We start from the raw sequence: 23,438 nt of genomic DNA, 5'->3' as shown, positions 1-23,438 counted from the left end.
CATTATCCTTAGGATGGCGCTACCGAACTCCCCCTTTCTTTCTTATTGCACATCATTAGTGCAGTTGAGTAAAAGTGGTGCCCTCCATTTAAGGTCTATGGGATTAAAGGTGTCAATTGAATATAGCATAACTGCTGTTTCTGTAAGCCTAATGTAATGCTAGTCACTACTCATGGACAGTATGGACGGAAGGGTAGTCAGACAAGCCGGGATCAGAAAACAGGACTCAAGTAGTAAGCAGAAACGCAGTCAAGTCAAAGGCCAAAAGGTCAGAATTCCAGGAGAGTATGTATTAGGTTCAGGGAACAGACAGACGTGGTCAGGTAATGGTCAGAGGTCAGAAGCCAAAAAGGTAAAGACAAGAACAGGGGGCGGGCAGAGAGGGGTCAATAAACAGTCAAGGGTCAAAAAGCCTAGATCAGAACACAAGCACAAACAGGAGCCAAGAGCACAACTGCAGAACCAGAGAGTATGACTGGCGAAGTTCTGGGAGAGCATGCCCAGTAATGAAACAGCAATTACCAGGAATGTCGAACACCTGAGTAAGCACCTCCCAGAACCAGCATGGAAACCTGTGCAGTCAAACAACCTGTAACCACGTGCTAATGGCACTAATGGTCGTGTCTGACCGTTCAGCAGGGTCTCCAACCTGTGGTTTGGGAACCACATGTGTCTCACGGGACCATGACATGTGGCTCATGGTTGTCTGCCAGCTACAGTGCTGGCCAAAAGTATTGGCACCCCTGCACTTCTGTTAGAGAATACTCAGTTTCTTCCTGAAAATGATTGCAATCACAAATTCTTTGGTATTATTATCTTCATTTAATTTGCTTATAATGAAAAAAACACAAGAGAGAATAAAACAAAAATCAAATCATTGATCATATCACACAAAACTCCAAAAATGGGCCAGACAAAAGTATTGGCACCCTTAGCCTAATACTTGGTTGCACAACCTTTAGCTAAAATAACTGCGAACAACCGCTTCTGGTAACCATCAATGAGTTTCTTACAATGCTCTCCTGGAATTTTAGACCATTCTTCTTTGGCAAACTGCTCCAGGTCCCTGAGATTTGAAGGGTGCCTTCTCCAAACTGCCATTTTGAGATCACTCCACAGGTGTTCTATGGGATTCAGGTCTGGACTCATTGCTGGCCACTTTAGTAGTCTCCAGTGCTTTCTCTCAAACCATTTTCTAGTGCTTTTTGAAGTGTGTTTTGGGTCATTGTCCTGCTGGAATACCCATGACCTCTGAGGCAGACGCAGCTTTCTCACACTGGGCCCTACATTATGCTGCAAAATTTGTTGGTAGTCTTCAGACTTCATAATGCCATGCACATGGTCAAGCAGTCCAGTGCCAGAGGCAGCAAAGCAACCCCAAAACATCAGGAAACCTCCGCCATGTTTGACTGTAGGGACCGTATTCTTTTCTTTGAATGTCTCTCTTTTTTTCCCTGTAAACTCTATGTTGACGGCTTTTTCCAAAAAGCTCTACTTTTGTCTCATCTGACCAGAGAACATTCTTCCAAAACGTTTTAGGCTTTCTCAGGTAAGTTTTGGCAAACTCCATCCTGGCTTTTTCATGTCTCGGGGTTAGAAGTGGGGTCTTCCTGCCTGGGTATCCTACCATACAGACCCTTTTCATTCAGACGCCGACGGATAGTACGGGTTGACACTGATGTACCCTCGGACTGCAGGGCAGCTTGAACTTGTTTGGATGTTAGTCGAGGGTCTTTATCCACCATCTGCACAATCTTGCGTTGAAATCTCTCGTCAATTTTTCTTTTCCTTCCACATCAAGGGAGGTTAGCCACAGTGCCACGGGCTTTAAACTTCTTGATGACACTGTGCACCATAGACACAGGAACTTTCAGGTCTTTGGAGATGGACTTGTAGCCTTGAGATTGCTCATGCTTCCTCACAATTTGGATTCTCAAGTCCTCAGACAGTTCTTTGGTCTTCTTTCTTTTCTCCATGCTCAATGTGGTACACACAAGGACAAAGGACAGAGGTCGAGTCAACTTTAATCCATGTCAACTGGCTGCAAGTGTGATTTAGTTATTGCCAACACCTGTTAGGTGCCACAGGTAAGTTACAGGTGCTGTTAATTACACAAATTAGAGAAGCATCACATGATTTTTCAAACAGTGCCAATACTTTTGTCCACCCCCTTTTTTATGTTTGGTGTGGAAGTATATCCAATTTGGCTTTATGACAATGTTTTTTGGTTTTTTTCTTTCATTGAAGACAAATTAAATGAAGATAATAATACCAAAGAATTTGTGATTTCAATCATTTTCAAGAAGAAACTGAGTATTGACAGAATTGCAGGGGTGCCAATACTTTTGGCCAGCACTGTAAGTGCATTTGCACCAGGTCTTGCAAACAGCTATGAAGCGCAGGTCTCCAGATGGTGATATGTGTGAGTAGCCCCACACAGAAGAGCAGATCTGAATGGATGTAGGAACCCCTGGATCTCGGTATACTGCCTCATTGTGGGGATTTTTGTGGAGAAGCTTTCATCATACGACAGCTCCTGGGCAGGGGAGGAAGTAAAAAAAAAGCCTACAGATATTAGAGCAAAGGATCATAGTGGATTCTTTTTGTGAGGCAAACATTTCCCTGCCTGTTTTTAAAAAAAATGTTTTACTTCAAAGAAATAAGTGATCCTGTGCTGTAATGCCTGTTGTATATTTTTTTACTTGCTCCTCGGCCCCGGTGCTCCGGTATGATCAGAACATGCCATTACGCAATATCTAGCAGGGGCACATATTTAAGATCATCTCGGCACAGGAATATTTTTTTTTTTTTTTTTTAAAAAAGACATCCAATTTTGGAAATTATTATTATTTCAAAATCTATTGCTTAAAATTAACTTTGTGGGAAAACACCTTTAGGCTATGTGCGCACTGGGAAATGGAATTTTCTTGAGAAAATTCCGCATGCTCTCAAAGATTACCGCACCCGCGGTAAAAAACCGCGGGAAACCGCACCCGAAAACCGCATGCGGTTTGGTGCGGTTTTACCGCGGTATTATTCGCGGTATTGCCGCGGTTTTGCCGCGTGCGGGTTGGGATGTGCTTTATTGCATTCAATGCAATAAAGCACATTGAAAAAAAAAAAGAAAAAAAAAAGTCATTTAATTCTGAGATAGTAGATAGATAGATAGATAGATAGATAGATAAAGAGACAGAAGAATAGATAGAGGGATAGATAGATGATAGATAGATAGATAGAGGACAGATCGCTGCATTTCCCACGGTCGGCAGTGAGTTCACATTACCGGCCGTGGGAAATGACCGGTAATTACCTCTGCTGTCTGCTGCATTCAGCCTGTGTCTGTGACAGTCGCGGCTGGATGTCAGCAGTGCAGGACGCCGGAGCCGGAGCTGTGGATTATGTCGGAGCTGTGGATTACGCCGGAGTTTTGTTGTGGGTGGGGTTAATAAGAGGGTGAACGAGGCTTGTTGGTTTTACTTAAAATAAAGGATTTTTCGGTGTCTGTGTTTTATTCACTTTACTTACGGGTTGATCATGTCAGCTGTCACATAGACGCTGCCATGATCAAGCCTGGAGTTAATGGCGGTGATCCACCACCATTAACCCCTTGTTATATTACCCTGACCGCCACTGCTACACGGCGGCAGGAAGAGCCGAGGACACTCCCGGTGCTGCCGCATAATGCATGCGACAGTGCCGGGGCAGCTGCGGCTGATATTCTCGGCTGCCGGAGGGGGAGTGAGGCGGGGGACATTAACCCTGCCCCTCTCCCTCCCCAGCCTGAGAATACCGGGCCGCCGCTGTGTGCTTACCTCGGCTGGACGGTAAATATGCAGCGGAGCCCACGTTCTTTGTTTTCTATATTTCCGTTTTCTTTCTATGTGTGTTCTATGTGTCTGTGTGTGTGTTCTATGTCTGTGTCTGTGTGTGTTTACTCTCTGCTCTGCTTCCTCTTCCTGTAATGACATCACTTCCCTGCAAAACCGCAGACAGGCGATGTACATTACCGGAGGTAAACCGCGAAATACCGCAGGGAATAACGCAGGAAAACGCAGTGAACCGCACAGAATTTGCTGCCTGCGTTATTCCCTGCGGGATTTAACGATTACATTGGAGTCAATGGAGTGAAATCCCGCAGCGATGTGCGGAAAAGAAGTGACATGCGCTTGTTTTTGCTGCGGGATTCCCGCAGCAAAACATGCAGTTGTCAAATTCCGCCAGTGCGCACAGGATTTTTTTTCTCCATAGGATTTGCTGGTGATTCACTGCAGAGATGTTATGAACATTTTCTGCAGCGAAACATGCAGCAAATCCGCGAAAAATCCGCGGCAAAATCCGGTAAGTGCGCACATAGCCTTAAGTTTCCAAATGAGATTTTGAAGCAGTGCATTTATTGCACATGACTTTATCAATAAAATTTATTTACAGCCAAAAATCATGAAAATAAAGCAGCTTTATTAACAACATGACACAACAAAATAAGAAAATCTGCAGTGTCAAAAAACACTCAAAAAGGCACTGAAAAATAATACAAGCAATTAAATTCAGTTAATAGATGCAGAATCATGGTAGAAAATCTGCAACATCAAAACTTCACCAAGAACTCATCATGGAAGTTGTGCATTGAGGACACAATATCAATAGTGGGGTCCTGAGCGATTAGACATTTATCATATATCTTGTGGAGAGGTAGAAAACTCTTAAAAAATGAATGCTCAAATACATTTTTACACAAAATCTGCTCCTTAGGGCACGCTCACACAAGCGTGAAAAACGGACGAGTGCAATGCGAGAAAATCTCGCATTGCATTCTGACCAATGTTAGTCAATGGGGGAGAGCAGTTGGTCAGCTTTTCATCCAGAATGTGGATGCGAGAAAAGTCACAACATGCTGTGATTTTCTGCTAGAGCCATATCACTCGCACCCATTTAAAGGGGTGGTTCACCCATATTTTTTATTGTCTAGTTCGATATTATATTGAGAAACAATGTTTCTCTCAAATACCTTGTGTTGTCAATAGTGCCTGTGAGAGGCGCTATTGCAGACCGCTGCTCCCCGTCCAGTGACGTACCCGTCCAATGCTGCCTCGTCACATCCGTGCAGCCGGCTATATTCTGAGCCCATCTGCTCCCTACTCCTCCTCTCTCCTCCCTCACAGCACGTCTCTTGCTTGTAGCGTTCTGCGAGGAGGGAGGAGGGAGGGGGGAGCAAGAGACGCGCCGTGCTAGGAGGGAGGAGGGAGGAGGGAGGGGGGAGCAGGAGACGCGCCGTGCTGTGCTAGGAGGGAGGAGGGAGGGGGGAGCAAGAGACGCGCCGTGCTGTGCTAGGAGGGAGGATGGAGGGGGGGAGCAGGAGATGCGCCGTGCTAGGAGGGAGGAGGGAGGGGGAGCAGGAGACGCGCCGTGCTAGGAGGGAGGAGGAGGGGGGAGCAGATGGGCTGTGACAGCAGGGAAACACCGCTCACAGCTCAGAGTCTGGAAGACTGTAGCCGGCTGCACGGATGTGACGTGGCAGCATTGGACGGGTACGTCACTGGACGGGGAACAGCGGTCTGCAATAGCGCCTCTCACAGGCACTATTGACAACACAAGGTATTTGAGAGAAACATTGTTTCTCAATATAATATCGATCTAGACAATAAAAAATATGGGTGAACCACCCTTTAAGTGAATGGGTGCGAGAGAAACATCGGACTGCACTCGCATGTTATCCCAGTGCAGTGCGATATACGCACAGGCTGACAATGGGGGAGATTGCAGAATTAACCCCTCCCTCTCCTCCGCAGCACCCGCCCTCAGCTTCACAGTCGCATGACACTCAACTCACGCTCGCAGCAGAGCCTGAGCAGAGGGTCATTAGCATATCGCTTCCGATGCACTCACATCGGATGCCATATGCTAGTGTGATTCCAGCCTAAAACTGAGTGGAGTAACATCCTAGTAATATTGTCACGCAGGAGCAAGGATAGCTCGGTGTGTGGCAGAAGAGGAGGGGTAAACTAGGGAAGATGTAAAGGGAAAATGTAAAGGAAAGCCCTGACGATAAGGAGAGGGGTCACCACCTGAACTCACCTGTGGCTGGTCCCTGAGCTAACTAGCGTCCCTAGACGGGTTCTTCTCAACATGCGCGGCGATGTACTTAGGCAATGGCTGACCCTGGACTAGTCCTGTCTAGTGTGCAGGCCAGCAAGACACTAGTCTTACTATTAGTATAAAAAAACACGAGGAAGGGGAACACACAAGGGATACAAACAACTTTTAACTCCAACTCTTCTCCAGAGAGAGACTCCAGCATATGCTGGAAAGATCACCACTGCTTTCTCCAAAAACAGCTCCTTCAGTCAGTCAGCTTAAAATGAACTATAGCTGGCATTGGCAGGAGTGAGGAGAGGATATTTATAGCCCAAGGGAGTGGCTGCAGCTGAGATTACAACTACCTGCTTAAACAGCAGGATAGAAAGGAACCTTAACACTACAGCACTGGATAAAATTAAATAAGCTTCAATTCAGGGTAAACGACAAACGGGCACTAAAGAGGATCTGTGATCAACTAAACACTGTGACCTTCTGATCCCAGATCCCCCCCGAGGTCACATCAGGCCGTGACACACTTGTGACAAATATAGCAGATGTTACAGGGCAGATTAATAAAGACTGGCTAATTGCATGCTTGCGCTACGCAAGTTGCACACCACACCAGCGACTGGAGTAGGATTTCTGCTATGCAAAATGCCAGAAATTTTGATTCATTGGACAGGTGGGTGTAGCATCCAAACCCCTCCCCAGCTCCACATATGTTGGCAGAGCTGATTCAAATTGGCATGAAGATGCCAAAAAACATTAAATTGCGCAAAAAATGTGCCATTTCAAAATTTTTACAACACTTTTGTGGTGTAGAAACTTTAATCAATTGGCCACTACATATTCACATTTCCACCTTTGTTGTCTCCTACATATGTCAATGAAAGAAAACATCAAACAGAGAGATGAGTAGAAAAGAGGAGAAAAGTCAGGCATCAATAGTAATTTTAGTTGACGTGGTTATGCAGATATTCAAAGTTGGATCGTACCCAGTTTATTTGCAGGATTGGATTCTTTACAGTTTATAACCAACAGAAAAAACAAAACGCATGTAGAACAATGTGACGATAACGGAAAATATACTGAATTTCAAATGTTTCACTGGGCCATGGTTGCTACTTTTAAAATTTAATAAATTGGAAAGTAACTCATTATTACTTTTCGAGATTTCACCCTATCCAATTCGCTAAGTGTTCATATTGTATTATTTCAGCATACATTGATGTTCTTAAGCAATAAACTGTGTTCTTCTCTTAAGTTTATGCTGCCACAGCCCTACATTGGAAAATGAACGGCAAGACATTAATAAAATATGATTATTCAAAGCAATTAAATATGTATAAACCACAGGATTTTCAAGACTGTGATTAATACAGCTTAGAATATTAATGCACTATTGCACTGCTAAATCCACTACTGCATATGTCACATATTGTCTCTCGGTTGAATAATACCATTATTTTAAGCTGAAAATCCAGTTTGGTATGAATTGGTTGTAGTCTGCCATACAAATATTACATACAAAAAACATAATTGATGCAGTGATATGGCCAGGTCGTGTTTACATTGCAATGTGGTATCCAAATAGTGTAATACATTATCTGCCATGAAAGCCGCATTTCTAGAACATTTGTCAAATGCCAGGAACAATTGTTTTGAAGATAAGCACAATATACAAGATCCCCTTCCTCAGCTGGAAGCATTGCTTATGAGACACCAAGATGAAATATTTCTTTAAACCCAAGTAGGCAGACTATATAGACTTCATTGCATACTGACCAGTATGTGCCTTTGTCTCGGCTCTCCTCATCAGTGAAATTGGAATCCAGAAATGTATCTTTGTAGATCCTTCCCACCAGACAATACACATCAGAGGCAACTTGGTCTTCATTCTGCACCATGGGCATCATTATCTCCAGAGCTTTCTCCCTATCCCCAGGGAGTCTCCTCCTAAAGAAAAAAATGAAAAACACAAAAAGGATGACATGAGTCTATGGGTGCGCGGAAATCATCGGACTGCATTCAGATATCTGATACATCCAAATATGTTAAAGGTAATGAGCATATGCACAGGATATCCGTACTAGAGTTGAGCGGATCCGGACTGTAAAAGTCAAGATCTGAGCGGTTTCAATGATATCTAGGTGTTGGACCGAGGCGCAGGATTCCGGGTGTACGATCCGGATTCGGCAAATAAATTAAAAATAAACAAAACAACAAATAAGCGTCAGTTTCATACTTACCGAGACTCAGTGTGATGGCATGACTCGGTTACCTGCAATCACAGGTGAAAGACCGTGGGAACCTCCAGCTGTGACCACAAACTACCTGACAGACGTCACCGCTCATTGCGCAGCTCATTCATTCTCTGGAGCTCACAGAGAGCAGTCGTGCTCTATGCCCTCTCTCTGTGATATTCAGATGTAGCAGAGCTGAAGCGGCGTGGGACCTCCTGTGGATTACGTCGGACCTGGAGGGTTGTGTTGGGGGTTAATAAAGTGGTGAAGGAGGGTGTGTTTGTATTTTACTCCAAAATAATAAAGGATTTTTCTCTATGTCTGTGTTTATTTACAGGTTTGTGATGCAGGCATCTGATAGACGCCTATGCCATCACAAACCTAGCTGAGCGCTGCTTTTAATCTCTCATTACCCTGATTGCCACCGCACCACGCCACCAGGAAGAGCCGGTATCGCACCGGGATTGTCACATCTAATAGATGCGGCAATACTGGGCGGCTGCGGGCTGGAATACCAGCCCCCAGCCGGCGTTATCTTGGCTGGGAATGAAAATTAGGGGGAAAGTTGTTTTTTTTTTTTAACCAGAGTCACACAAGCGAGGGACTCGCGCGAGTGTGCCATGGAATCACCTGGCAAAGCCTCGCACGTGTGACTGGATACACAGCACAGATACAGCCCGACGGCTGGGGCTGCAGCCGCGAGCTATATCTGTGCTACCGATTGTTTATTTTTTACTACCATGCTGACCTGCAGACACTTGCACTGCTTTCCCCGCCCACCAGCCATCCTAGCGCCTGTGATTGGTTGCAGTCAGCTGCCATTCAGGGTGGCGGCGCGACTAACTGCAACCAATTATATGCGCCGGTGGGCAGGCAAAACAATGAATATTGAATTGTTGGCTCCGGAAGGTAAAAGTGTGACCTGGAATGAGTGTGCCGCCATGACAGCGCCTCGGTGAGTACACCGCGCTCGCTCCCACCCGCCTACCCCCTCCACAAACGTTTTTAATCAATTTGGCTGTACTTGCTGCTTTTACATAATCAAACAATATCCACCCCAAAACAGAAATATTTATATCATGAAAATCTAATTCCCAATGTGCTCTAAGGCTGGTTTCGTACTTCAGTTTTTATGTTTTAAAAAAAAACGATAGCACATATAGCTAAAACCTGATATATGAGGCATAACTTACAGTTTACAAATATAAAGTCAAATTTACATATTAAAATTAAATCACATGTACATAAAAATCCATATGGCCTCCATAAATCCAGCACTAGTGCAATTAGTGAAGCATCATGCTGTTACGGTTAATTCTCCTTCTTACAGTCGTGAAGAAGATCATCATTTCAGACTTAATCAATGTAGAGTTGGGATAAACTAAAAAGGGGATCAAAATTAACACTGATTGCTTCTAACTATGCAAAAGTCACCAGAAATGTATTCTCACCTGTTTAGGGCAAATGCGTAATGAAACTTCACATGGAGATGTGAGGACAAATCAAAGGTTGGCAATCTTTCTAGTGTCTCCACTAGCTTTACAATAGAATCATAATCCTTTCCAGGTGAATCATTCAAAAGAGAGAGGAAAAATAAATGCAATTACATAATGGTGATAGGCTAGTATATATTTCTGCAGTCCTGCGATCACAGTGTGTATTTGTGTAGATATATGAAGCACAAATAATACATGACTGGACAAACACAACTAATATTTTAAGTTGATCATTTCTTTGGAGTAGTCTAAATGGTCCTAAAGTAACAGGACTTGGAGAATAGAATTCTATTCTGCCCTAAGCCATTTAAACATTGTGTTTAGGGTTCACATTTCACAGCACTATCAGGGGTTTCTTCATGATCACTATTTTAGGAACCTGTCAGGAAGTAATTGAGTACAAAGAGGTAAATGAAACTGACTATTTGGCCTTCTTGCTGGCGGTGTTTGTCTTTTTAGCCAGATACAGTAGCGGAGTCTACTAAGTTGCAGACGAGGGAATCCACTTGCCTCATTGTGCTCAATGGCTCTGTCGAGCGTTCTTTCTGAATCCCTTTTTGAAGGGAATTCAGTAGTCACCCCCCAAAAGAGTGATGAGCCTAAACACAATATGAACCCAGCCTTAACATACCTGTGCTAGTGTCAGTACAAGCTAGTTAGAAATATGAATAAAGCATAAAGCCACATTTAACAATAAGCGGTCATTACCTGAATGTCCCTATATGACAAGAGCAAATTTATAATGATATCAGGAGACAAGACTTCAATGTTATCTACACGATGTCGTATCCTTGTCAGCTCAGCCGCTAGCTCCTTTCCAGTGTATTTGTTGCGCGCGTGTCTAATGTCATTGAGGATGGCTTCTCGGAAGTATTGGCTACAATAATAGAAGAAAAAAAATAAACAGCAAATGAGCAGAAAGATTTTTTTTTTAACACATAATAAACCTTTAATGGTTGCACAGCTGGAACAACTTTTTAAATCAGATCATTTTTTATTAACAAATAAAACAGAGGTTACATATTAAGAAAGCAAACATTTTGTTACATATGTACAGTTAAGCCATGTTATGCATGACAGCGTAATACTATCCAGAACGGTACAGTTAACCTCTTTAGATTCATTCTTACAACTTCATATATTTTTTAAGAAAGAAACAGAACATCTTAACTTTAATGAAATAAGAAAGGAAAAAAGACATTGCCAGAACAACCATATCCAAAATATATATAGTCTCCCAGCTGTATCATTTTGCCATATTTCCCTACCCCCTAACTCCTCTCCACCTCCATCAGTAGCACCTTTCAGCACCATCTAATAACTCCCATTAGTGCTCAACAAGAACTATTGATACAGTAGCAGTAGTTGCATCCTTAATTCTATAGTAACTCCAATCACTGCAAACACAATAGGAGACAGTGCATCATACTGTCCTGAATCAAAACATTGGAAGGAGAACTGGTGTGTCCATCCATGGCTGCCAGATATTATAGAGTTTACCTAAGGCCCTGTGCGCACTAGAAAATGGAATTTTCTTAAGAAAAGTCCGCAGGCTCTGAAAGATTTCCGCACCCGCGGAAAAAAAACGCACCGAAATCCGCATGCGTTTTGGTGCGGATTTTCCGCAGGTTGGTACATGTGTTTTAATGCATTCTATGCAATAAAGCACATTGAAGAAAAAAAAAGAAAAAAAAGGTCATTTCCTTCTGATATAGATAGATAGATAGATAGAGAGATAGATAATGCATAGATAGAGGGATAGATAGACAGATAAATAAATAAATAGATAGATAATGGACAGATAGATACGAGGATAGATAGATATTGGATAGATAGAGAGGTAGAGGGATAGTTAAATAGAAGGATAGATAGATGGATAGATAATCAATAAGAGGACAGATCAATCAATCAATAGATAGATTCCCTGTGATGACACCCTGTAGTTCCCACGAGCGGTAGTGTGTTAACATTACCGACCATGAAAAATGACCTGTAATTACCTCTGCAGTCTCGTTACGAGGCTACATTGAGTATGTGTCAGTCGCGGCTGGATGCAGGCGTTGTAGGACCTCGGTGGATTACGCCAGAGCTGTGTGTAGGAGGGGTTAATACAGTGGTGAAAGAGGAGTCTTTTTTGTGTGTTTTATTTAAAATAAAGGACTTTTCGGTGTGTGTGTTTATTCACTTTACTTATGGGTTAATTATGAAAGCTGTCTCAGACGCTGCCATGATTAAGCCTGGACAAAAGGTGGCTTTACACGCTACGACATTGCTAAAGCGATCTCGTTGGCGTCACGGAATTTGTTACGCACATCCGGCCGCTTTAACGTCGCAAAAACGCTCATCGGTGAAATCACCCCCTCTTCCCAATTATCGTTGCTGCTGCTTGGACGATGTAGTGTGACACCGCAGGAACGAGGAACCTCACCTTACCTGCAGCCGCCGCCAATGAGGAAGGAAGGAGGTGGGCGGGATGTTACGTCCCGCTCATCTCTGCCCCTTCGCTTTGATTGGGCGACCGCTTAGTGACGTTGCTGTGACGCCGAACAAACCGCCCCCTTAGAAAGGAGGCGGTTCGCCGGTCACAGCAACGTCGCTAGGCAGGTAAGTAGTGTGACGGGTCCGTGCGATTTTGTGCGCCACGGGCAACGATTTGCCTGTGTTGCACAAACGATGGGGGCGGGTACGCACGCTAGCGATCTCGCTAGTGAGATCACAGCGTGTAAAGCCACCCTTAGTGACAGCGATCCGCTGCCATTTAACATGTTATTACCTGGATTGCCACCGCATTACGGCAATCTGGAAGAGCTTGGGACACTCCGGGACTGTCGCATAATGGATGTGACAGTCCCGGGGCAGCTGTGGGCTGATATTCTTGGCTGCGGGAGGGGGAGGGGCATTAACCCGGGCCCTCGCCCTCCCCAGCCTTAGAATACTGGGCCGCCGCTGTGTGTTTACCTCGGCTGGACGGTAAGAATATGGCGGAGCTCATGTTTTTGTTTTTTTTATATATACGTTTGATTTCTATGTGTACTCTATATGTCTGTGTGTGAGTTTGATATGTGTGTGTCTTTACTCTGCTCCGCTTCCTCTTCCTGTCATAATGACATCACTTCCCTGCAAAAACGCAGGCAGTGATGAACATTATGTCCCAAAAAAACGCTAAATACCGCAGGGAAGAACGCAGGAAAACGCAATGAACCACACAGAGTTTGCTACCTGCGTTAGTCCCTGCAGGATTTCACGATTACATTACAGTCAATGGAGTGAAATCCCACAGCTATCTGCGGAAAAGAAGTGACATGCAATTGTTTTTGCTGCGGGACTCCCGCAGCAAAACCTGTAGCTGTCAAAATCCGCCTAGTGCGCACAGCATTTTTTTTCCCATAGGATTTGCTGGTGAATCACTGCAGAGATGTTATGAACATTTTCTGCAGCGAAACATGCAGCAAATCCGCGGGAAATCCACCGGAAATTCCGTCTAGTACGCACAAGGCCTTAGGCTTTCCTTTTTAAATACACACCTCTCTCTAGACAAATCACATTATTCATCTTACTTTTAAGCTCCGTTATAGTTGGAGGGGAGGGGGGGAATCAAGTCAATGATATGTCAAAAAATTTCCTGGCCTGATAAGAGAATATGTGAAACACCAATGGTCATTGAGAAATCTGGGTCTGCCCCCTGATACCACAGGCCCAGTAAACAAACAGGAGGACTAGAGGAACTTCTACATGGATGTCCAGTTTTCAATTCACTCTAACACCTCTTCTTATATACTGGTATTTTATACATATAAGCCAACACATCCATAGACTTTAACGGTCAAATAATATTCTTTCTGTATAAAAAAAAATATCACAATTTAATTAGTGTCATATATAGTTGCACAGCTGCATAAGTACTGTAAAAGTACCGAAAAAGTATGAATTTAGCCTTACAGAAGCTGGGATCCGGTGTTTTTGAACAGCGAACAGGACAGGCACTAACTACCAGGATAAAAAGGGGGATCAGTAGCGTTGAGCGAGCGTGTTCGCCACTGTTCAGTACTTGATTGCGCATTGGGGTACTCAGGCACTTGCAGTGAAAAAACAACGACCACAAAGCACAGATTCGCTTCACTGCATGATGGGAGCAGACACCTCAGGAAGAGCAATTTGCAGTCTATGAATGGCTCTCACTTGGGTTGAAACAATGTTTTTAGATATAGTGTGTCCACACCGTCCCCCTAGAAATGCTCTGTTTATGGCTGGCTATATGTGGGCGGAGATTAACTGTCCAATCATTGAATTCCATTATACTCGTTACTCAAGTTGAGTACTTTCAGAGCGCCTGAGCTGCTCGACTCGAGCACTGAGCACTTTACTGCTCGCCCATCTCTAGGTATCAGCTATATAACACTTATTAGGCTGGTTTCACACTACGTCTTTTTAACATCCGTCCTTAACGTTATTTTAGCGGACAAGCGGATCCAGTGCAAATGCGTTTTCATTTCAATGCATTTGCAATGGACTCGCGTTAACATCCGTTCACCTGCGTTTGCCTGCGTTATAGTGAGGATCCAGTGACTTGCAGTTTTTTAACATGTTTCAAAAACGCTACTTGTAGCGTTTTTGAGCTCCGTCCAAATACTGCAAATTGCTGGATCCTGACTATAACGCACGCAAACGCAGGTGAACGCTGGCGTGCTGATAGACAGGATCCTGCTTTTGTACTGAGCATGCCCAGAAAGTACTGAGCATGCCCAGAACCAGTCTCGCGTGATCTGTCTATCTCTCTACTCCCTCCCTCACCCTCTCTCTCTATCTATGTCTTTCCCCCTTCCTCCCCTTCCTCTCTCCCCCGCCTGAGAGCTGCGGACACTCGTAACCAAGGTAAATATCGCGTAACCACTTCTCTTAGTTACCCGATGTTTACGTTGGTTACGCGTGCAGGCAGCCCTGCTCCTAGCAGCTGCAGACACTCGTAACCAAGATAAATATCGGGTATCCAAGGCCGATGTTTACCTTGGTTACCAGCGTCTGCAGCTGTCAGAAGCCTCCTCCCAGTCTAGCTCCCCTCACTCCCGATCACATGACTCCAATGCCCGCCCCTAAACATCCAGTGCAGGATCCTGCAAAATAACATATGCGTTTGCATACGTTATTTGCTGTAAAAGCAGGATCCGTACTTCCGCTAAAAAAATGTTTTCAGCGGATGTTAAAAAGACGTAGTGTGAAACTAGCCTTATATGGAGGTTCTGTCCCTGTGTCTGTACTGTTGGACATTTTTACAAATACACTAAATAGTCACTGTACTTGAATGGATTTTAAAATTTCCTTGATCGTCATAAGGTAATATGGTTGTGGGCATCACACTAGTCAGGGAACTAAAGAATACTGTTTTTCTCACCAAATATTATTTTATTAACCATTTGTAGAAGGAAAGAAATGTGTAAGTTCTCCCTTTGTTTAGGTGGGTTTTATCCAGGTTCTCAGATTTTCTCCCACACTCCAAGATACAGGTTAATCTGCTTCATATGAAATTAATGTTATTATGCAAGTGGCATTAAAAATGACAATCTTTATTGGAATAAAATAAAAAAAAAATACTATTAAAAAATGACCCTGCACGAGGGCTAGGAATATATACATCTGAAGCAGGCACACATAATGTAAAAAAAGTGACACTGAAGTAAATAGAAGCACGTCGAAGCCAGAATTTGTAAAATTACATAATTATAATTATTGTTTAGATTAAAAACGTGATTGGCAAAGAGCAGCAACAAAAATAATAAATATTACAATGGTAGAGAATGGACGCATGTTTTTTCAGGCATCTAAAAAACTATTAAAAACCTATATAACACTGGTAGAGAGTGGACGCATGTCTATTCTGGAATCCAGGCCTGGAAGCCTGAATATTCATGTGTCCATTCTCTAATTGTTATATAGATTTTTAATTATTTTTGTTGTTGCTCTTTGCCACTCAAGTTTTTAATCTGAATAATAAAATGTACCGTAATTTTTTATGGAATACTATAAAGTGCAGGCTTCTACGAGGATCTACTTAAATCACAACACAGAGCTTTTTGCCAGGCACCAGGCAGGTGAGCTGATTGCCTTTTCTTGTTACTAGTTGTAATATTGTGTGTTGTGTATCATTTTGTGTAGGTTCGTATTTTAGGCTCTGTCCATTCTATGTATTATTTGTCCTGTCTGCAGCCTGCAGTGCTTCTGTCATTAGGTGTGGGGGAGAGGGGGCCTGGAATCCACCCAAACTCTCTGCTTACCTGGAGGATTATTCAGGCTGGCTGAGAAGGAGACGAGACAGGCAGGAAGATTCATCTTCTGGGGGAGAAGCTGCAGCTACAGGCAGCACCCCAGAGAAAAGTTGAGAAACCCCAATTTCCCTGGAAAAGGACTGTTGGAGGATGATGACTGATTTATCCTCTGTAGGAGAAGCTGATGCTCCCAAGAAAGACCTGGACATTTATCCCTTACTGGACTGTATCCGTGTTCCTGGACTATTTTACCCTCTGTGTTGTGGATTATTTTATGACCTTCTGGATTGCATGGAATAAATGTTCTTTGAATTTCACCCATCTCTCGCTCTGCCGATTGGGTGATATCGGAGAAGGACCCTGTGACACGAGGTTAAAAGTTAAATTGCGGATATCCACTAAAGACACATTGTAAGAAGTTAGATGAAACAGAGTACCGTAGTTTAAAGTAGAGCTTCTGGAGATCAGGTACCCACCTAGAGCCTGACAAGTGTTTCACATATAGTTTGGTTGCGGGATGGGACTTATAGAGTACCTAATGCATTATTTTTTATTTTTTTTTTAAACTTCAGCATATTAAAAGGTATTTGAAAATGACAAAGTGTATGGACACCTTCACATTACAAAATTGTATTGTTAATTCCTAAAGGCGAGAATCAAATAATTAGCCTTCATTAACATCTGACAGCACATTGGTCTCCTGGATCCCTCTGTTTCTACCTGTTTTCACAGCAGCTCAGTTCTAAGGTGCCCACAGACATTAGTGCACAGTTTGCAAAACCTGACAGTTTTAGGGGGCCTACTGATTCTCTCCTGACCAATGATGTTGTGACATAGAAAAGTCAAACCTTTTTGTTCTTTGTGGAGAAATCACAGGATTGATAGAAATGTTGCTGAAAAAAAATTATGAAAACTGGAAATAAAATTTCAAAACATCTTGATTTATATATTATCGCGTATCCCAAAAATAAGACCTACCTTGACAATAAGCCCTAACAAATTTTTTGTGCTTTTTAGAATATACTTAAAATATAAGCTCTACTCCATAAATAAGCCCTAGTTGCAGTTGATTTTTGAGTACCATACTAATGGTATCCTTAAATAGAGCTTGTGCACCCCTTTTAGGATATATAACTTTCATTGCTTTATGTTTCACAGTTATGTTGCTCTAATGCCCGGAAAGATTATAGTTGAACGTTGACTAGTCAAATATAGGTTAAAGAAAAATTAATATTTCACAGGGTCCCATAACCCCACCCACCCCTCTGCACCAGCGTCAGTCATTAGGTGCAGTCAGACTGCCATATTACTTTCACGAGCATCGCATTGCAATCCTTGGACTGGACGTCTGCTTTCCTGATCTGAGCATGACAGCATGTATTTCTATGTATTCAGCTTTTGTCAGATTCAAGTTATTTCTGTGACCATTGTGGGTTTTTCATTAAACGAGTGGTATTAACAATTTTGACCACGTGTGCATATCTGCCAAGTACTTGAACGGTGTGAAAACGTATGCATTTTATAAATTTATATTTAATATGAAAAATAAAATGCACTGTGATTCAAATATATAATGAAAGAAAAAAAAAAACAACAAAGATGGGTGAATTAATAGGCACTGTATACATAAGGTTAACGTTCAATAACAGTCAGCCAAAATAAGGGTAATAACAAGCTTGCATATTTGCCTATGTATCTCAAAGTGAAATATTCCACAAAGCACAGGAACACGCATAGTTTCAGTCCCTAGATAACGTGCTTCTCAAAGGCAGATTCTACTGAAACTCATAAGTAAGCAGAAGCTATGTGCCAGGACTTCTAAGAAGCCAACAGAGTTGTCTATGATCTTTTTCTATGAAACATAAAAACAAGTTAGAAAGTAGGGAAATTGCAGGCCACCAGAAAGGTTGCATAAAACCCCAATAGTATAGAGAGTGCATCCCATGTGGTTGTGGAGCATCCAAATGGAAGCAATCTTTTCCAGCGCGGAACCATAAATTGGCACAATTGTGACCATGTTTCTATACTGTAGTATTCAGGCAGCAGAGTGTATTTAGTCAAGCGCAGACTGCATTCGCAGCATTTACGTTGCCTACAGTTATACAGAATACAGCTATAGGTCCCGATTCATCAAAGCTTTTACAGCAGAAAACTGATGTAAAGAGCTTTGAAAGGGATTTGAGATTGCGTGAGTGTGTGTAGCTGACGCCTGCAGTGTCTCCTCCCGTCCATCAGAGGGGTTTCTGGGTAGGCTGGACAAAACACTGTGTGGTCAGGTAAAGGACAGTGAGTGGACCAGGCCCAAAGAGAGCGTGTGGTGATCTGCTGCCATCTATTTATCGAAAGTACTGGATCGGATAGACACTGTCTGCTGAGCGTGAGAGGTGTTAGTGCTACATCGAGGAAAAACAGTGCATTTGCTGACGTACTGACAACTGTATTGCAGAAGACATTCTTGGGTGTTGCCAGCACGAAACCACTTTGCTGAACTCGTTACTCTGGTGACTCTTTCCGGGTGGTTGTCGGCCACCGAAGATACAAATACTCCAATGGAATCTACTGATACCTTCACCTTCCATCCCAATATTCCTGTACCAGACGAGTGGAACCATAAGTCCAGAGATCAGGCCCAGCACGGACATTCTTGGCAGGAAGTGTGCACACATCTGTTAGTGTTTGGCGCCACACTAGGTTACATAGACTGCAGCCATGCAGCAAATAATCAGACAACAAGAGTATTTCCACAACACACCAGCAACTGGATATCAAAGCACAAGAACCGGAATCGTAAAAGGTATCATCGACAAGGGAAACCAGGCTTCACCATTTTAAAAGGTGGAAGGCAACTGTGAAAGATCTCCTGCAACATGTGACTCAAGTGGGGCACCCCTAAGGCTCCAGTCGCTACAGAGGTACTGCACCTCAGCCAGAAGTGTAATATACCATTCACGGAAAAGGAGGAGGTCACAAATCGGTATACACACAAACACAGATACACTCTTTATTTAGCAACACTCCATCAGACCAGGGTTTTAGTTAGTGGGAGCACACTGTAGAAGATCAGTCAGTCAGGAAGTAGGAGCGGAGGAGCAAAGACCTGTGGTCTGGAGCTGGAGTAGCTCAGCCCAGGCAAAGGAGAGAAGGGTCCTAGAGCCCACAGGAAGTGTGCCATACACCCGTGGTCTCATTTCACAAACGGCATACCGGAGTGGAGGGACTTGGCCGCAGAATGGGAATGGCCCCTCAACTAGTGGAGTACTACAAGACTCAGCTAGCAAAAAGGACGCTGAGGTTATTGCAAGTACAGAAGCCACATCCGCACACATCCAATGAAAAGGTGACCACATAGGGCCAAGATATTGAGCTTCAAGCCACCCGACAGGGTCCACAGACACGGGCTCGGGGCTCTGTGTGTGTAGGCGGGGGACAGGCGGGAGAGGTCAGCGCAGGAAGACAACAAAGGAAAAAACACAGAAGGGTGTACCGGGTTCTACCTCCAAACTATCCGGGGATCGGCTGGAGCCCATCACAGCAGGACTCAGCACTCTGGGGGTGACATTTGACCGGTCATGTAAACCTGGAGCTTTCAACAGTGAGTAAAATCTTGAGACTGCCTTGCCCAGTTATTTGCCTGTGCCTCCGGCCCTGCGCCCCGCCTTTACATCTCCACCATTTGTGAAGACTACTACGCCCAACAGCCCTGGGGCCCAGCTCTACCTGTGGAAAGCTATACCAACTCAGCTGCGTCACCATCTGCCCCAGCGATCCCATCCCACAGCGGCGGCACCTATCTTGTCACATGCCACAGGTGGCGTTATGAACTATCATCCCCTGTAAATAATCCTCACCACCATTTAAATAACGAAACCGCCGGGGACACGGAACCTGGCTTTGCCGCAACATCATCCTCCAAGAAGAACAGAGCCAGCTCGGTAACGAGTGCCCCCAGACCCTGGTGGGGCATATCACAAGAAATAATCCACAGGCTAGCAGAAATTAACTGATGTAAGTGTGGCACCCCTGAGGCTTCAGACGCCACAGGGCACGGCACCTGATTTTAGGTGCTGTGCTCATCTTGAATTCCTGGGTGATCAGTGTCGGTACTACACAACATCACATCTCAACACACGCCAGTTGTAGGGACACACCTCGGGTCAGGGTTTAAGGCAGGTACTCCATTAATGCTGGGAAGCAGCAAACAGTATACCTCGTTATGAAGCCTTAAGTCCCATTCACTGTCCTGTAGGGATGGGGCCTGGCAAAGAGAGTGTGGGAGGAGTCAGTAGGTAAAGTGGGTGGAGCTAGTTTTGAAAAGTTGACAGTTGAGACCAGTCGAGTTGAGAGAGGGAGTCCAGGCAGTCGGTCTGAGGAGAAGGAGGGGGACAGCTGACAGTCCCAATCAGTTCCAGTCAGAGCTCACTAGTGACTTTGGTGAAAAGAGGAGTGCGGTTGCTGGGGAGTGAAGTGTGATTACTCACAGGACCGAGCACCATCAGGGTATATAGCCCTAGATTAGGGGACACTTCAGGCTCGCCTAATAAATCTACAGGGAGAGAATATTGCACATTTCTCGGCCCACCATAGTGTCCGAAGCACCGCAGCATACTCAGAGCCCGGGAATTGGTACAGAGCTACAACCCATTGAAAGGATTGCACTGCCTGCAAACGGACTGGGACTTTCTATACAAAAAAGCCAAGCAGGGGCCTTCGAAAGCTACATGCTACTTGGACCCACTAGTAACAGAGAGGTGCATGAGAGAAGAATTCACCGGGTCACAACCGGCACTGGGATCCGAGGAGTTCAGAATCGCCTGGAGCCCATCATGGTGGAAACCGGCACCCTGCGGGCATAACAAACAGTGAGTAAAAACACCTTGAACCGCAGCCTTTGTGTCGCCTACTTCTTTCCGTCTTTCCGCGCCCTGTCGGCCCTGCAACATACCACCAGGAGTACTAAAAGTCCCTTCCATCCCGCTCCTGCTGCTGAAGTCCACCCGGTCCCTACCTGACCAGACCACCCTTGACTTTATCCTAACGGTTGCCCCGGGGTTCCCGCTCCACCTGTGGGGAGCAAGAAACACCTCAGCTGCCACAACACCAGCCCCGAAGGTCCCATCCAGCAGCTGCAGCTTCATAGCCGCCAAATACCACAGGTGGCGTCATGATTATTATATAAACTTTATTACCATCTCCCCCATACTGCCACTTAAATTGACTCCGCCAGGGTCACGGAGTCGGGCCCCGCCACCGCTGACTACCCTGGACTAGTCCGGCTAAACACCGAGTCATCTAAGGCCCTGGGGTTGGCGAGTCATAAGCTTGATTACTAAAACAGCTGGTCGACACCCAAACCTGTCTGTGCAACTCAAAAGCAGCATCGTGTGCAGTGTCTGACTCTGCTGTGTGAACAGCGTCAGAAGTAGTCCTGACAGTCAGCGAGTTTTGCGACAGACACCGTGTGACACTGTTTTTTTATTATTACTGTAGCATTAAATTAAATAAAAATCCGTAAGAAAAATTGCCATTGTAAAACTTTCAGTGAGCTAATAAAGATTACCAAAATCCAGCTGGATTGATTTCATTTTAACCCCTTAAAGGGGTGATCCAAATGCAAAGTAATTTTCCTCCCAACTCCCTTTTTAGTGCCATAATCTAAACAATTTTCTAAAATACTTTAATTAAATTCCCTCTCCATACCAAACTACACTATCTAACTGCTAGTCTAATTATTCCCCATACTGCCTTTTTGATGAGGCTTCATTTGAGAATCCCAGTGCATGTTGGGATGCTCAAAAAAAGCGTTATCAGGGGGCAGAAGCTGTGGTAACTTTGCTGCCTTTGCCCCCTCCCTGGAATTAACTTTTATCAGTAATGCTCGTTTCAGGGGCTCGGCTAGTCCCTACATTCTTTGCGATGTACACAATGACAGCGCTCTCTGTTGGCTCAGATCAGCAGTAACGAGTTGGCAACAGAGCTATGTGAGAATACCTAGTCTACAGAGACCAGTGCCATCCACACAAGTGACATCACTGGTCTCTGCACGCCGGGAATACTGACATCACTCTGTTGGCCGACCCATTACTGGTAATATGAGCTGACAACAGAGAGCGCTGTCAGGATGTGCACATTGCACAGAACGTAGGTAGTAGCCAAGCCCCTGAAACGAGCATCACTGATGGCTTAGTGTCAGGGAGATGGCAGAGGCAGTGACCGCAGTATCTCAGCATACACGGAGATTATCAAATGAAGTGTCATCAAAAAGGAAGCAGGGAAAAAAATAGAAGAGCAGTTAGATAGTGTAATTAGGGGAGGAGAGGACATTTTTAATGGAAAAATATTAGAAAATAGCTTTGGTTATGGCACAAAACAGATATTTATTAAAATGAAAATTACTTTGGCCTTTTGACCACCACTTTTCTTAAGTTGTGTTGTTTATAATATGAAACCGGGTGACAAATTGCCTTTAAATATTGTGTTACAGTCTGGGTAGAAGATCTAGGACACAGGAGAGGACCAAGATTCTTGTTGCATTTCAAATATTATAAATAATATTCTATAAATAATGATATTAACAGTTATGAAACGGGTTTACATTTTGTGAAAGCTGTGCAAACTGAGGTGCTTTTCCTTTACAATTTTAAACTCTTACATTTCAGTTACGAAACTTTCTCCTCAAGTGCTTAAAGGGAACCAACCACCAGGTTATTGCTCTCTAAAGGCCACTTTACATGCAGCGACATCGCTAGCGATGTCGCTGCCGATTCCACCTGGCCCCGTCAGTTGTGCGTCACATGTAAAATCGCTGCCCGTGGCGCTCAATATCGCTAGGCCCAGTCACACGGACTTACCTTCCCTGCGACATCGCTGTGGCTGGCAAACTGCCTCTTTTCTAAGGGGGCGGTTGGTGCGGCGTCACAGCGACGTCACACGGCAGCCGTCCAATTGAAGCGGAGAGCAGCCGCAGGAAAGTGACACCCACCTCGTTGCCGGAGGATGAAGGTACATTGTTCGTCGTTCCAGGGGGTGTCACACGTATCGATGTGTGGTGCCTCAAGAACGACGAACAATCTGCGTCCTGAAACAGCAATGATATTTGAGATTAGAACGACGTGTCAACGATCAACACGATAAGGTATTTCTGATCGTTAGCGGTCGTTCGTACGTTTCACATGCAACGACGTCGCTAACGAGGCCGGATGTGTGTCACGAATTCTGTGACCCCAACGACATCTCGTTAGCGATGTCGTTACATGTAAAGCGGCCTTTAGGCTGGGTTCCCACAATCAGGATAAGCAGCATTTTGGATGCAGCGTATTTCCACGGTGTCAAAAACGCTGCGTTGTATAGTTGAAGCATGGTGGATG

The 23,438-nt window shown here is 44.3% G+C and overlaps 1 protein-coding gene across 1 annotated transcript in view; it reads right to left on the bottom strand.

The window, feature by feature from the left end:
• Positions 1 to 23,438, bottom strand: part of MAP3K5 (mitogen-activated protein kinase kinase kinase 5) — a 245,508-nt gene that overhangs the window by 106,429 nt on the left and 115,641 nt on the right. Inside the window, exons 5-7 of the mRNA XM_075339839.1 lie at positions 10,523 to 10,691; positions 9,770 to 9,876; positions 7,861 to 8,031 (exon numbers count right to left, since the gene is read on the bottom strand). Of these exons, the coding sequence (XP_075195954.1) occupies positions 7,861 to 8,031; positions 9,770 to 9,876; positions 10,523 to 10,691 (447 nt within the window). The remainder of the gene's footprint in view (positions 1 to 7,860; positions 8,032 to 9,769; positions 9,877 to 10,522; positions 10,692 to 23,438) is intronic.

The sequence above is a fragment of the Anomaloglossus baeobatrachus genome, chromosome 3 (assembly GCF_048569485.1).
Source record: "Anomaloglossus baeobatrachus isolate aAnoBae1 chromosome 3, aAnoBae1.hap1, whole genome shotgun sequence".
Taxonomy (NCBI): Eukaryota; Metazoa; Chordata; class Amphibia; order Anura; family Aromobatidae; genus Anomaloglossus; species Anomaloglossus baeobatrachus.
The sequence above is the reverse complement of the archived record's forward strand: the minus strand, read 5'-3'. Positions and strand labels throughout refer to the sequence as shown.